Source organism: Cydia pomonella, chromosome 21, assembly GCF_033807575.1.
Source record: "Cydia pomonella isolate Wapato2018A chromosome 21, ilCydPomo1, whole genome shotgun sequence".
In the NCBI taxonomy this organism is placed as follows: Eukaryota; Metazoa; Arthropoda; class Insecta; order Lepidoptera; family Tortricidae; genus Cydia; species Cydia pomonella.
In genome coordinates, this window is record NC_084723.1 from 9,830,699 (window position 1) to 9,847,801 (window position 17,103).

Consider the following 17,103-nt stretch of genomic DNA (forward strand, 5'->3'; position numbering starts at 1 on the left):
GCGTCAGGTATTACAATCAAATCAGTGTCATGTTTTTTTAAATCTTATAGAGTCCAATAACACAAGCGAAGTGTTATGTATGTACATACATTAAAGTCTTATACAGATAGCGCCACAGCGCCACCATAGGTTTTACCTGTCAATTTTGCGAAAAGTGTCAAGTTCTTGGTTTTTTTTTTACTTTATGGCCTAGATACTAGGCATTTTAAATCAAATCCCACAGAGAAAAACTAATAGAAACTGGGAAAACCTATGCTGACGCCATCTACAGAAACCTTTGACAGTAGCTAACTCCGTTGCCAAACACGTCATTGCTAAAATGTTGCCTTCATGAAGTATTTTACCCAGGTCAAATGATCTACATGGACAACTGGAGGATGATGATGTACCTGGGAACCCCTGTGATGCCGGACCTCTCCGCGCTGGTGTCCACAGGCTTGTACATCAACGACTTGTCCATGCATGACTTCAGCAGGTAAGACACTATGTAAGGAATGCCCAGTAAAAATACTTTACCCAGGTCAAATGATCTACATGAACTGGAGGATGATGATGTACCTGGGAACCCCTGTGATGCCGGTCCTCTCCGCCCTGGTTTCCACGGCCTTGTATATCAACGATTTGTCCATGCATGACTTCAGCAGGTACACATAAATACCTACTTGCGATAAATAACCATAGCTGCCTAGAGCTTAATTCCGCGGATTCCTTAACACCAGTTAATCATGCTTACATCACAAAGGCTGTGACTTCAGGCAAACTATCCGTTCCTAGAATTAATAACTATTACGGGGATAGAACCCTTAGGAAAATAATTCCATACTTACTTCATAGTTTGCCTGAAGCCATAAGACGTGAAAATAATAAGACTAAATCTAAATCTATGTTAAAAAAACATTTTCATACATTGTATTCATTAATTACCTACTATAAGTTATTTTTAGTTACACACCTAGAGACTGACGACCCCACAGTCAACGTTTATTTTTAAGAATACCACTGTATTTTAATAAATAAATAAATACTGGCGGATGATGATGTACCTGCATGGGAACCCCTGTGATGCCGGAACTCTCCGCCCTGGTTTCCACGGGCTTGTACATCAACGACTTGTCTATGCATGCCTCCAGCAGGTAAGAACTATGTAAGAAATGCCCTTCATCCGGGTCAAATGATCTACAATGATGGATGTAAGTACCTGGGAACCCTGTGATACCGGACTTCTCCGCGCTTGTATCCCTACGCCTATTTTTCTACTTGTCCATGCATAACTTCAGCAGGTAAAACATTATGTAAGAGTACTTTACCCAGGTCAAATGATCAACATGAACTGGAGGATGATGATGTATGTACCTGGGAACCCCTGCGATGCCGGACCTCTTCGCGCTAGTTGCCACGAGCCTATTTATCAACGTCTTGTCCCTGCGTGACTTCGGCAGGTGAAAGCACTATTTAAGAAATGCCCAGCAAAGCTTCTTAGGAATTAATCGACATTCATGCCAATATCATTTCTTCCTATTCGCAATTCTACACAGTCTAAATTCCTCACAGTAAGTATTTAACCACATTCGCTATTGTGCACAGTCATTATTTGTGTACAGTAGCGATTCAGCCTTTTCGCAATTCTGCACAATCTGAATTCTACACAACGGCATTTCACCACATTCGCTACTGTGCACAGTCATTATTTGTGCACATTAGCGATTCTCCCTGTTCGCAATCTCGCACAATCTTAATTCTACGCAATATCATTTAATCGCATTAATAGTTTATTTTTTCGTTTTTAGTCGATATATTTAGTCAACTGTAATTTTTTGGGTTTGATGGTACCTCAAAAGTTTAAATATAGTCAAGTACAAGTCAGACTCGTGCATGAAGGGTTCCATACCACTAGAAAGTGGTCAAGAGCATGTCGGGCCATGCTTAGTTGTAGGGTTCCGTGGTTTTCCGACAGTCATAGTAAGTGATTCCGATTTAAAGTGAACTATTTGATATATGCTATTGAGATTACATACTAAAAAAATCCTACGTTATGACGGGTATCATATTACAAATTATTTTCTGACCTAAAAACCTTCCTAATACCTCACACATCAAGGTTTTTATGAAATAAAATACCTCCTGCCCTATAACATATTACCCTAAAAAAATCATTTGCCACTTTTTATTTTACCACTTCCGCACGTTTAATATACAAGGTGTTACAAACTGTCAAAAAGTGATAAAGATAGACAGTCGCGTGCATCCTTAAGTGAAATTAAAATGAATCTTAAACTAATTAAGATTGTGCGAGATTGCGAACAGGGAGAATCGCTAATGTGCACAAATAATGACTGTGCACAGTAGCGACTGTGGTGAAATGCAGTTGTGTAGAATTGTGAAAAGGCTGAATCGCTAATGTGCACAAATAATGACTGTGCACAGTAGCGACTGTGGTGAAATGCCGTTGTGTAGAATTCAGATTGTGCAGAATTGCGAAAAGGCTGAATCGCTACTGTACACAAATAATAACTGTGCACAATAACGAATGTGGTTGAATACTTACTGTGAGGAATTCAGACTGTGTAGAATTGCGAATAGGAAGAAATGATATTGGCATGAATGTCGATTAATTCCTCGGAAGTTACAACTTAAAGTGACTCACTTATATTGAACATCTACGAAGAAAAGGGGATGTATGTAAGTACCTTCTATGGTCTGAGGGATGTATGTACTTAACTGTTACAAAATAGCTGAAATTATAAAATTAAACCTCGAGGATTTATATTAATAGCTAACAGCATGGCTTAGTTATATTTTAGGTATTTTGTGTACTTTTAAATACGCCTTAAAATACATAGAAATGTTTCAAATGAAGGTAATTTTCTGAATTTGACATTGTTTAACTTTGGTCGTAATTTATATTAAAATTATCAACATGAAGTTAATTACTTAGTTGACGACATTGTTCGGAAGTTGACAATATTGTATAATTGAGATCATTAATGTAGCTACGTTTGTATAGATCAGCTCAAAACTTTAATACGTAATTTTATATTATTATTTTTTTCTTTTTATTTGGGACAAAAAACAGTAACACACAGATTTAGACACAGAAATAGAATACAAAGAATAATAAAGTGTGAGACCAACAACATCGTCCATAGATTACTAGATTACCTACTGACAAATCTACAATATATAGCGCTAGGTAAAAAAAGCACTACTGCTTTTTTATTATACCTACGTATATAAAGGATAAAAAGCTAAAATTAACACAGCTACGGTTACATAGGTTTATGGATACAGCAACAAATTCATTTTTATGGTAGCAGAAGTAGTTTTGTATAGATACAGTTTAATGAGCGAGTAAAAACGGCATGGCCCACCGGAACGACTTTTAGTGATGTTTTGTTTGAATCAACTGAATCACATTCTTTTCAAATCATGAAAATGTCAATTTCATTATAATACAACTTGTAAAATTCAACCAGCCTGTTTAGGGGATCACGTTCTCCAGCGTGGGTGCGGAGAACGTGATAATATTATCTTGCTAATTTGCATATTTTGATATAACGTAAAATCAATTATCATCAAGTATTTAGATTATTAATGTAGCTACGTTAGTTAATAATAAATCACTTGGAAACATTTATAAGTAATTTCATATTCTCTTGGTAAATAGCATTATTTTGGTTTAATATAACATAGAGCAAATAAAATGAAGATAAACTTTTTTACAATAAACTATCTGCCCCTAGTGTAAATTTATTCGATAGCGAAACGTGACGTACGCGTTTGCGTTACGTCTCATTTTGTATGGGATTTAGAAACAGCGCGCCAAGCGGGACGTTTTGGAAACTTAAAACCCCATACAAAATGACACTTAAAGCAAACGCGTACGTCACGTTTCGCTATCTAATAAATTTACACTAGAGGTACTGAATTTTTTCTAATAACTACGATCATACGATACTTCTCTGAGATTCCCACGTGACAGGCTGAGCCTAGTGTGGGGATCAATGTACTGCTGGTCTTGTAATGCCAAATTCTTGAAATAAATATTATTCTTATTATTATTATTCATTCCAGCCATTTTAATCCCCTGAAGGATATCGAAAGTTAGGTAATATTATATTGAGAACGCCTCAATAGGGACTATTCATAAAGAGCTCTTAAGAAATTTGAGGAGTACATATATCCATTTTAAAAACTTTGACATTATTTTTATAAAAACGAGACCGTATTATTTCAGTGAAATATAATATTAGATATTTTAATATCTAATCGGCTTTTCTCTTTTCGAATTTTATATTACTATTATTCATTATTAACAATAAGGAAAATAAAAGTAGTAGGTAGGTATACAACAAAGGAAATTAAGAAAAGATTAATAAGAGCTTTTAACAAAAAAAAAACGATCTAATAATGTCCGAGTACGATACATTACAAAAGATCTGGACTAATTGAGAGGCTCCACCTCTTTCTATAGTCGGTGAAATATGTATACTATTGGACTCTGATTAATGATTTCATATGAAAACGCTTATACCGATTTCTAACTACTTATGTTGCCACGAAAATTCTTGTTACGTAATTACTTGCCACACAAACCTTTCTTAAACTTTCTAGAGACCTGATGTTAGCCGGCACGCAGCAATCTGTGGAGCTCAAACTAGCCCTGGACCAGGAGCAGCAGAAGAGCAAGAAACTAGAAGAATCCATGAGAAAACTGGACGAGGAGATGAAAAGGACTGACGAGCTCTTGTACCAGATGATACCTAAGCAAGTTGCCGATCGACTAAGGAAGGGAGAGAACCCTATTGATACGTGTGAGGTGAGTTTTTAATTAAATATAGGACGTTTTAAACAAATTGACTTAGCCCCACAGTAAGCTCAATAAGGCTTGTATTGTGGGTACTTAGACAACGATGTATATAATCTATAAATACTTAAATACATAGAAAACACCCTTGACTCAGGAACAAAATATATTCATGCTCATCACACAAATAAATGCTCTTGCCAAAATTTGAACCCGGGACTACTGGTTTCATAGGCAGACGGTAGTCCTTTACTGGTTAGTCCGTCATCGCCCCTAGTTTCCCCCGGACTAGGTGGCATGCGTAAAAGCATTTCCCCAACGTTAAAAAAAAAAAAAAAAAAAAAGGGTCACTACCGATTAGGCCAGACAGGTCGTCAAAATCGTCAAAATAATTAAAAATTGGCCAAGGAGATGAAATGGAATAATTAGCTATAGTACTTACAACATGCTATCTAAGGAATAGGCAAACTTTACTGCAGGAAAACTATAAATACTGTTTTGCAGGGATCTGTCTAGATTTAAACCTAATAAAAATAAATTAAGTTGCATCAGCAACGCGGAACTTTACTTGACTGCCAAAGCGGAAGAACCCTATTGATAGGTAGATACTTTTGAAGTGAGCTATTGAGGTTTTTAAAATCTAGTAGTGTTCCTCTGAAACCGCGCAGTGCGGGAAAATTTAGGTTCCAAGGAGTGCCCTGCCTACGCTGAAGATCTATCAATTAAATTTAATTAAAGCGTTACACGTCATTTAACATTTTGTATAGTAACTCCTATTAATCAACTTACTAATCAACGCTAAATATGACGGCAGCTACCTAACGCCCTGCCGCCCTGCCGGTTGGTTGCTTAAATTTTGTTTTTATGAGAACTTTGAAAGTTATTAGTGGACGACCGCTTCTCCAAGAAAACGCAGTAGTCGCTGTACACATTTTTCTCTCCGGTTTCTGCATGGAATGGAATCAATCATTGTGAAAAATATTTGATAGGTTGATCACGTCGTTGATTATGAGTTGTATGTACAAAGGTTTTCATCTATAATCTATTCGAAAACCTACCTATTATAGGGACCGTGCGCGTTGGAGGGTCTGCCATCTTGTGGCCTGAATCGGAACAATAAACATGTACATTTACACGTCACGTGTTTTCTTGTGGATAGTAGGTTCTGCCGTCTTGTGGGCTACATCGGAACAATAAACATCACATTTACGCCTCGCGCCAAAAATCTGACGTCTCCTGTGCTGCCTCCTACAGTTCATGCACGCTCCCTATCTCTACTGTACCACTGTTACAATCAGGCAAGGTAACTTACCTCATTTAACATGCCCCTTATCTAAACTGTGGGACTCCGAGAAAGCTGTCATCCCTTGAACGATCCCAGCGGCATTCGAATTTCAAAAACTTGATAGATTTGATTTGGCATTACTGGGAATACAGCTCGCTCGTAATAGGTAGATATTGCCAATAGAATGCTGAATTGTGATGAAAATCAGATCAAAATCAAAATGAGATTAAATTTTAAGTTTGAATGCCCCTCTAGAGGAGCCATCAACATTCAGAGGTGACAAATTTTCTAATAATGTATAATTAGTCACCGACGGCCAGAGTGGAAACTGTGTGGCCACTAAGTAAGCGGAAAAGTATCTCGGTTAGGTGACATTACCTAAATATTTTTGAGGTATCAACCTCAACGTAATTAATATAATATATGTTTTATTTAATAAATTTTCTGTGAGGTGTAGACATCGCGAGCATAGATATAACTGAATAAATGTATGGCTCCGCCATTTTCAAAAGTTCGTAAAACTGAATTGAGAAAAGATTCTATTATTTATTAAACATGCTCACAAAATTTCACGAACATCTATTGATATATATCTATGGACGAGCCTTACGGGCACTAAGGATGGTGCTAGTTCAGTGGTGTCACTCACGGATTCGAGCCAATCGTGCAGTCTAACGCAACTAGTTGCGACCAATCGCGCGTTTGATGCGAACTCATCAAACAATCGCGTTGTGGCGTTAGACTGCACGATTGGCTCGAATTCGTGTGCGTTACACCGCTGTATTGGCCCGATTCTCATTGCCCGTAAGGCCCGTCCTTAGATATATATGTCAATGCGAATATCGGTTTAAAAATTGCGACATGTAGAGGAAAACATCCGGACATACGAAAGCATTTTTGCCCATGCTAAAACGCAGACTTTCGCTAACGCTCGATCAATTACTTGCCCACGGATAGAGTGGGAACTGTGTGCTCACAAAAGTAATAGCGATACCATTTAAGTGATACAATAGTTATTTTCAACACACTTGCTCAAAACGACGTTTTTATTCCACCGATTTTTGGCTCATAATCCTAGATATTAAACACGCATGCTTTTTCAGTATACATATTTAGTTATCTGAGATGTTATGCTCTAACGTAAATAATAGGAGAGATTTCTCATTATATAAATACAATATATTTATTAATGCAATTAAAGTTTAATTCTTTTTTTTATTTACGTACACGCTAACTTTGTGGAGTTTGTGGCCCCAAGACAAATCTCCTGAGCACACAACCTTCCGTGTCTAAACTTTCCGCGATCGGCTAAACTATACGGAACCCTGCGCAAACTATACGGAACGTTTTGTTCTATCGCTTTCCTGCAGTGGTACCGCTAATAAAATAACTCTAAGCTGTTTTTATACGACTCTGACTTATGTGTTGTATATTTTTTAATTCAAGGTAGATTTTAAACTATTTTATTTTTATTTTGGACTAGTTTAAACACCATGGGCTCGAAACGTGTATTCTAGACCCTATATCTAGAAATCGGTCTTGTTATAGATCGATCATTCTTGTGAAAATTTGTTTCTGTAATAACTTAGTGAAAAACGCCTTTTTAGCTGTGACGCCACTATGTGACTTGGTTTAGATATACCCACTGACACACAAAGTTTTAAAGGAAACTCATTTTTTTTTCTGTAAATTTCGTTGTAATGTTTTTCGCCAAGATGTAAAAAGAAATAACGTGACGTGTGCAAAAAAAATTCAGCATTTATTTTTTGTCTGATTTTACCAAAACTGATATTTTTAACGTTTTTTGCTCCTTATGACCTCAGAAATGCGTGGTTAAAATCTGTGGGGTTTTACCAGCCCATGGTGTATTACATACATTTTTATGTTTTTTTTTTTTTTTTCAAATCATCTTCATGATGTACCTGGTCTATAGCCTTCGTCGGTAGCCGACTATAATAACTTTTTACCCACTGCCTCAGTTAAACGGTAGAGGTATAAAAGGGTATCCTTTGAGGTCATCCCCTTGGATAACCCTCAATTAGGTGCCGTGGAGTAAATTGGTCCCCTGGAGCTAACTGTACTTAGAGAGGGTTCTATCTAAATCGCTGTGAAAATTACTTTGGTAGAACTGTTAACCTGTAATAATAGACTGTAATGGGCCCCGTAGAGGTTGAATTTCAAGGTAAGGCAGAACTAAGTCAAATGAGACAAGTTTGTTACCACTAGGAACTCTAAAATAAATCGAATTATCACGTTACGTTCTCGTAAAAATACAATTTGAAATTTAATCGGTGACAACTGATCAGGAGTTTTCTAATTCAGTCGTCGATGGCCTTTAACAATGGGACCAACCCCGAAATCGCAAAAAAAAATTACTTTCATACAAAATATCAACATCGGACCAATCGAAATGTATGAACAGTATTTTTTTTGTTATTTTGGTGTTGTTTCTATAGTTAAATATCATCGACATCGATGACTGAATAAGAAAAATTGGTCCCAGATCACCGGTTAAATTTCATGGTGAATTTGTTACGGTTATAACTAAGTACTTCCCAAGAGTGGCACTGTAAAGTAGGTACCAATGGTTGGCACCTATTTATGGAGAAAATTCACAACCAATTCATAAATTATTTGAAAAAAAATAGGCAAATACTATTGTGTTTTCACACGAATGTGACTTTTTATATGGGGTATTTAGATACATTTTGCCATTGTATATACTTTAAGGATATAAGGATGACTCACATTAGAACGGTCCCGGTCAGGGTCCGGGCCGAGGCAAAAGACACTTTTTTTCCAATGACGGGTAATCGGTGATCACGTGATGCTTTCTGTATAAAACGAAGTGTCGAAGCGACAGCCAAATACAAACCAAAATGCCATTTTTAGGGTTCCGTAGCCAAATGGCAAAAAAACGGAACCCTTATAGATTCGTCATGTCCGTCTGTCTGTCCGATTATTTTTTATTGTCTTAAGGCCCCATATTCAAAATTACCATGTGACAAAACACAATCGTGTTTGCGTAGTATTTTTACAAATACGAGTAAATATGATGAAGATAGAGATAGTTTATTTTTCAAATAGGCATATTACAATGCGCTTATGAACATCAATTACTACGACATCTCTGACCCGAGAAAATTTAAATCCCTCCTAAATTGTAGGAGTGTATTCCAATATGGGACTGGCATGAAAGTGGGATATGATATGAGGTAAATCGAGTAAGTTTTATTCCTCAGATGTTCAACAGCGTATCCATCCTCTTCTCCGACGTGGTGACTTTCACGGAGATCTGTTCCCGCATCACCCCCATGGAAGTGGTATCCATGCTCAACGCCATGTACTCCATATTCGACACACTTACTGAACGGAACCGGGTATATAAGGTATGTGTTTCATTAACAAGTTCATTTTCATTTATTTTCATTTATTTATTGCATTCCATGGTACACACAGATGTTATCTTAAATTAAATTGTCACAACATGGACCCTGAGTAGGGTATACCAAGTTAACCTTTATAGCTAAATACTTCATTACCTTACAAAACATATTATTCAATATTATTAAATTTAGATATTAGGCAATAGCCTAATATCTAAATTTAGTAGTCTACATATACTTCCGAAAATAATTTAAAATACATTAAAAAAGTTAACATAACCCTTCCGCATCATTCCCATGGAAGTGGTCTCCATGGTCAACATACTGCATTCAACCGGGTCTATAAGATGCGTATTTTGCAATCATATTGTTTGACACGCTAACGGGAAGAAGGGGTCTGGGCTATAACCGCGAAAATCGAAGTTCGTCAATTGCGGGCATTTTTCTCTGTCACTCTAATTACGTTTTAGACAGAGTAAAAGAGAAAGATCCCCAGAATTTGCGAATTTCGATTTTCGCGGTAGGCCCTCTGGTACCATGGCATCAGCAGGATCACCTACTCTTGAATTCCATCCTCATAGAGTAGTCTCCGTAACGTAATCGATGTAGTACGAGTATTTGGCATACTTGCTATTTATGCATAAGAAGAGATCCTAGTATATACTATTTACTGTACCGAGATATTGTTCCAAAAACACCAATTATAGATAAGTAGGTGTCTTCATATACCTTACAGATTGATTCTACCCTCACTAGCAGTACAATCAAATCTGATGCCCTTAAATATAAGCTGCAAGAGATTTAAGTCGGACCGTAAATTATGAAAATAACGAACAAAAAGAACTTGAGAGTCGTATTCTTCAACTGACCCCTATTTAATATACAGGGTACGGCCAATGATATAGCACAAACTGTGTAATGCCGGCTGTACACACTCGTCGAGAGACCTCGAGATAGACCGAGAATGAGTGTGTCATTCTGCTCCCTTCTCGTCTCGCGCTTACCCATCTCGGATTGGTTCGGAGCCGAGACTCTCGGCGAGAGGGTCCGAACGAGTGTGTAACTGTGTACAGTTTGTAAGATAGATCATAGGGGACGTAACAACAATGTGTGTCTAACCCCTACTCTGATAAACCTGGGCAAATGTTCGCCACGAGTTGGGTCACTGTTAATTAAAACTTTCAAGTTTAGTTTAATAGGTCCCATCCCTCTCGATTCTCATCGAGATTAGACTGAATTTAGAACAATACAAATCTTTTTTCCCACCTCCGTTCGTTGTTTACCGGATTTTCGCTCAATCCGTTAAGTTAAAAATAATTTTCCCATGTCACTTATGCTTGTTATGCGGTGGTGAGTTTTTAATTTAACTCAGATAATGATTGTCATTCGAAATTAAATTAAAAGGATCTAATTTGATAGTTAAATAGGTTCAGCTCGCAAGTTTAATACTATTCTACCAATGTAGCTGTGGCTGCCCGCTGAGGCCGCGGACTGCGGTGCGTGCCGCTCGGAGCCGGACGACGCGACGCGAGCGCTGGTTCGCGTGGCACGATCAAAATGTATAGAATTGAATTAATCTGTTTTGGACGACAGCGGCGGCCGCTTGTCGAGCCGCCCGCCGTTCCGCTTGCCACGCCGCGTGCGTCCAGTCCGCGCCCTGACAGTTAGCATTAAATCTGCGGGCAAAAATGATTTAAAGACTTCCACATTCTCCAAGCCGTTTAAAGTCAGTCCTTTTAGTAATGATGACATAAAAGCCATTTGAAACACAGAAAAGACAAAAGTGTACCATTTTCTTTTTTTTTTCCAAAAACACCAACTTTTGGATTATTAAAAAGGAAAAAAAGGTGCCCGAAAAAAATATCAGTTTTGTGACGCATTTTCACATACATTTTGTATCGAGCGTTATTTTTCTGACACCCAAAAGTTGTATGAAAAATGGGGACACTTTTTTCTTTGTTTAAATCGATAGTCTTCGTGATTCTGAGTCGAAATATCCCAAAATCTGATAGTTTAAAAAGAAAAGTAAATGGAAAACCCCAGGTATGTACGCGTGGTAGCTCGTAAATATTTTGAAAATCAAAAGACAAATCTAAGAATCTATGATTGCAGGTGGAAACTATAGGAGATGCTTATATGGTTGTATCTGGGGCTCCTGAAAAAGAAGACAACCATGCCGAGAAAGTCTGCGATATGGCACTTGACATGGTGGAAGCCATCACTGACCTTAAGGATCCTAGCACAGGTACACCAAACAAAACGAGTCTTACATATGAATGGCAAACGATGGACCAAGAAAACCTTGAGTTCACTCTGAGGTTTTCCTGGTCGGCCCAGGGAAGATCAGAAGGATAGGCATCAGGAAGATGGGTGTATGATTTAAGGCGACACGCGGGAAATAACTGTTTCCAAGTGGTGAAGGAACAGAAGCTCTTGGACGGATTTGAAGGAGCGTCCAAAAACAGTCAACCTAAATGCTACAATAGATAAATATGATCACGATAACAAGTCAACATTTTGCCTACCTCAAAATTTCTTTTATTATTCCAGGCTCTCATCTTTCAATCAGAGTGGGCGTCCACTCCGGCGCAGTGGTTGCCGGCATCGTAGGTCTCAAGATGCCTCGCTACTGCCTCTTCGGAGACTCCGTCAACACTGCTTCGCGTATGGAGTCCACCTCGGAAGCCATGAGGATCCATATATCGCAGACAACGCAAGAGCTACTCTCACCATCTTATATGGTGCAGGAGAGGGGAGAAATACAGGTTAAAGGAAAAGGTTAGTGCATATATGTATTTATTTTTTTGCAGCTGCTCCTTAAACGTCCCATTTTCACATAATTTTAACGTTGTGTCAATGCTAAATTAATGCAGACCTAAGATGACGGATTCTAGTATCTGCAAAACTAAGAAAACCCCTACAAATCTTACCTCACTCTATTAGATAGTTTATTTTACACACAGTCATAAGACTCTCTGTATTTACCAGAAGGTTTACCTTAATGCTACCTTCTAAAACCCGAAATTAGTAATTTTACCGCTAGAAGACTCCTACTTGTAACTAATTTCAATTTCCAGGCTCAATGAAGACCTACTGGCTCGAAGGCAGAGAGTCCAGACCGTCCCTAACCAAGGTGATATCGCCCCAACTGCAACCAGGCATGGAGCCAGAATGGGAGCGAGCGGCTGATGTCAGAGACTCCATCGCCGAGTATTCCGCGCAGCAGTTTTTGAATAAAGAGAACAATGCTTTGCAGGCGGCCAATACCGCGCAGAATTCTGGACCGAGTTCGTTGGCAAGTCTAACAGGTAAAGTCATTTCATTGAATCAGATTATGGTTGATATGGCGGCTGACGTCAGAGAGTCCATCGCTAAGTGTTCCACGCAGCAGCTCTTGAATAAAAAGAGCAATGGTTTGCAATTTCTGCCGAATGCCGTGCAGAACTCTGGACCAGACTCATTGGTCAGTCTTTCAGGTTCAGTTCAGAGTCGTGTCATTTAGTCACATTTCTGCTGATGCAACCCTAATTGTATTCCTCTCTTTTGTTTAGGCCGCTTGAAGAAAGCCACGTGTCCCTTAAAACTAAAGTGTCTACAAAAAAAAACAATCGGACCCTTGTCGGGCCGACGAAATCTGGCATGAAACGTTTGGCACGCTTTGTCATCATCAAATATTCCTTATATTCTAAACAAATGATTTCAGGGAACCAGCTAGCTCAGCCTTCAACCCCAACTGTCCGGAGCCAGGGGCACGCCACACCAACAGTTACGTCACCAGTGGAAGAACGACGGATGTACTCGCCTGTCACGTTCCAAGATGTCGCACGACGGAGCATAGCCAACTCGCCGAACCGGACCGAGAAGCCCAGAGGTATCTTTCTCTTTCTCTCTCTCATATTAGCGTATATTCCACAGTTGTCCAACGATACTGCTTCGGAACTCAGGTTCCGTTATGCCAGTGGTATGCCCTTTCTCTCTTATCTTAGTGTATATGTCCTTATTGCATTACTGTCACACTGTCTGCATGGTACTTAAAAATACAGTTGATCAGATTAGAAGCATTTTATAAACACCTGCATAACATGAAATACACAAAAGGAAGTCATATTTCAACTTGATTTTTTAGACACGCAGAACAGGCATAAATGGCATGGGTGGCCTATAGGTTATGACTTTAGTCACGAAAGCTGAAAACGCCTGTTTGAATCTGGCCTTAGATACGAGATAGAGGGCTTAGTCACTTTTCCTTTAGGTACATGGAATTATTTCAGTTTCTAACACCATGTTTGCAGATTCGAGGTCAAATTCGACGAGTCTGGGCGGCAACTGGGCTGATGCAGAGTCACTCGCCACAGATCCTACGCGGACCATCGACAGCCTCAATTCTACTTGGTAAATTGACACTAAGTTCACCTTAACTAACTGATCATATGTCACATTTTCTTCTTTAGATTCCTTTACCGAACGGTGCCAAACGGAACCTTATTACTGTCTCGTTCATATGTTTATCACTTTTATAATATAAGTATTATCCCTTTTATATATATGTAATCCCTTTTATAAACCTACATGTTTATCACTTTTATAATACTTAAATCCCTTTTATAAACCTACAAACAGTTAGATCTTTCACTGACTTTCACTTTCACTTTCACTATCGTAAAATTATAAGGAACGTAATAGTTTTTCACGCTTTTCCCTATTTTATGGAGGATCTCTTATCCCTTACATTAAAACACGCACTATACTTTTTTATTTGTTTAATGGGTATCTAATGGGTACCTTTACGCAACACATTTTTTTTATGTTTCCTTAAACAACCTAAATGGTCGCGTACTGTGCGGTTTAAGAGGAATTTCCTCCCGCGAACGCTTCGGCTGTGGAATGAGCTTCCTGCCGAGGTTTTCCCGAGGGGATACAGTATGGGATTCTTCAAAAAAGGAGTGTACAGGTTTTTAAAGGGTCGGCAACGCGCATGCCTCTGGTGTTGCAGGCGTCCATAGGTTACGGTGACTGCTTACCATCAGGCGGGCCGTATGCTTGTTTGCCAACGTCGTGGTATTTAAAAAAAAAAAACATTAATAGTAATTTAAGAATCAGAATTAATTTTGCATCCGAAAAAGTGAATTACCTCTTTAGGGTTGGTTTCGTCAAACCGTCTATCACCGTTAAAGAATTCGCTAAAATTTATTGTATGGGAAGACTCATAGTTCACGGCCAAGTGACATTAGTGAGTCCGTCAACTGCGTTAGGTGCAACCGGCCCTTAGTCTAAGAAATAACACGTCAACGACTGTCATTCGTCCATCTGTAGTTACAGTGCGACGTCCCCTTGCAGAAACGGTACCGCGCCCCCCTCCAAAGAAAGGGAGGACAGCTTCGGAGATGCAGCTGTAAGTTTTATATGACAAATTTTTAGTGTGTTCTAGTACTTAATTACCTACGGGCACTTTCTGCTGGGATCAATAAAGAGAGATACCTATAGTCTGTCAAGCCATTTCTGCCAGTAGAGAAAAGCGGCATATTTAAGAAATGTGGGCGCGAAGGGTTATCGACCCATAGAAAATTTGAATTTCGCACCTTTTTCTACTGACAAAGTTGTTTGACCGGCTATTTGTTATTTTCCTGACGCTCCTAAAGTAAACTAATTTATTTTTATATCAAGCAGAAACGTCTGCGAGCGATACTACAATTATTTATATTAAAGAAATATGGTCGCAAGTTCGATTCTTGCCCGAGATGTCTATTTTTAAATAATTACTTTAATATAAAGAATAACCGGCCAAGAGCATGTCGGGCCACGTTCAGTGTAGGGTTCCGTAGTTACTCTTCCGTCACAATAAGCTAAACTGGAGCTTAAAGTATAGTAAATTGTTAACCAAGGGATGAAACGGTACCTTTCACCCGAGTTAAACAAATAGGCAAATTTGCATAATCAGTACCTAATTAAAGTAAGTCTTTTTACTATGAAGGAAAAACTTTTTGCGATAACTCAAAAACAGCTAAACTGATCATGTCCGCTATAGTTTTCATTTAATGTCTTTCTTAAGCTCTACTTCCACGATTTTTTTCATATTTTTTGGACCTATGGTTCAAAAGTTAGAGGGGGGGGGACACATTTTTTTTTTCTTTCGGAGCGATTATCTCCGAATATATTCACTTTATCAAAAAATGATTCTTGAAAACCCCTATTAGTTTTGAAAGACCTTTCCAACGATACCCCACACTAGGGTTGAAGCGAAAAAAAAAAATTCACCCCCACTTTACGTGTAGGGGAGGTACCCTAAAAAAAATTAAATTTTTAGATTTTATTGTACGACTTTGTCAGCTTTATTGATTTATATATCCATGCCAAATTTCAGCTTTCTAGCACTAACGACCACGGAGCAAAGCCTCGGACAGACAGACAGACAGACAGACAGACAGACAGACAGACAGACGGACATGGCGAAACTATAAGGGTTCCGTTTTATGCCATTTGGCTACGGAACCCTAAAAATGTAGTATCGCTCTTATAGTATTTTTCAAACTCGATATAGGTAAAAAACTTAAGTAAGTCACCTGTTGTATGTAGTTGTGACGTGTTCGAATAGACATTTGTTTTGTTTGTGTGTGTCTTTTAAACATGTATTGTCTATTCGAACACGTCACAAATACATACAACAGGTGACTTACTTAAGTTTATTACCTATACTGGCATGTGTTATTTGAATAAAATTTTGTGGCATTTGGCGTTTTTAGGTTGTAAGTTATATGGAGATGACACCTGTCACCCTAACAAATAGTGAAAAAAAAATAGCAGACATTGTCCAGCGAAATAATAAATTGTAATAACCTATATGTAAACGATTAAATTCTAGTGTTTGACACTGGACCTATAGTTGCCACCTTGAATCTTATTTCGTAATGATTTCGTAGTGATGGCTGTCAACCACTGAAATTTTCACTTAACTATTTCTATAACAATAATAAATTGTGTTAAAGAACTTACGAATTCCACCAGTTAAACGTCTAGGACGCTTAGCTTATATTTCTATTTACTCTTTATGTTTAGGTACTTAATTTCTTTCGATCAAAAATTAAACCTAAACTGCTATTGCTTACTACGTAATTATTTTTGCATTTTGATGGAAAATATTCATGTGGAGAATAGAACTTGTCATATCATATCATACCTTAACCTCCTGAGACCCCATCGTACAAAGTTATGTACATATTCCACAACCTAGTCTAAACTTTTGTTGAATAACTAAAAGTTCTAAATTCAAAACGGCTTCTGGATCTCAGGAGGATAAACCTTGAACATTTCTACCCATAGAACAGCTTAGTTTTGTTTGCAGGAATATAATGTAGCTTCAATTTAATATTGTATGTTACCAATAAGGTTTAACTTTGGCTATACAAATACCACTGCGTTACAGTGCGTGGCTCGAATGTCCGCAGTACACTCGGCGCCGCCCGCGTGCATCGTCACAGATTCGTCACATCAACACAGCGCAGAGGAAATAGGTAACTATAACATACCTTTCTGTATAATACCAGTGCGTTACAGTGCATGGCTCGAACGGACGCAGCATACTTGGCGCCGCCCGCTTGCGTCGTCACAGATTCGTCACATCAACACAGCGT

At 38.4% G+C, this 17,103-nt stretch overlaps 1 protein-coding gene across 3 annotated transcripts in view; it reads left to right on the forward strand.

Annotated features, from left to right (window-relative positions):
- LOC133529481 (soluble guanylate cyclase 88E) overlaps positions 1–17,103 on the forward strand; it is a 184,645-nt gene that overhangs the window by 165,943 nt on the left and 1,599 nt on the right. For 2 of the 3 annotated variants that reach the window (XM_061867195.1, XM_061867196.1), the window contains 10 exons: positions 349–475; positions 4,612–4,816; positions 9,332–9,478; positions 11,588–11,720; positions 12,026–12,253; positions 12,553–12,783; positions 13,179–13,346; positions 13,768–13,867; positions 14,789–14,867; positions 16,896–16,983. In XM_061867195.1, coding sequence (XP_061723179.1) covers positions 349–475; positions 4,612–4,816; positions 9,332–9,478; positions 11,588–11,720; positions 12,026–12,253; positions 12,553–12,783; positions 13,179–13,346; positions 13,768–13,867; positions 14,789–14,867; positions 16,896–16,983 — 1,506 coding nt within the window. Of the gene's footprint in view, positions 1–348; positions 476–4,611; positions 4,817–9,331; positions 9,479–11,587; positions 11,721–12,025; positions 12,254–12,552; positions 12,784–13,178; positions 13,347–13,767; positions 13,868–14,788; positions 14,868–16,895; positions 16,984–17,103 lie in introns of those variants that run through there. The other variant, XR_009801142.1, reaches the window with a different exon arrangement.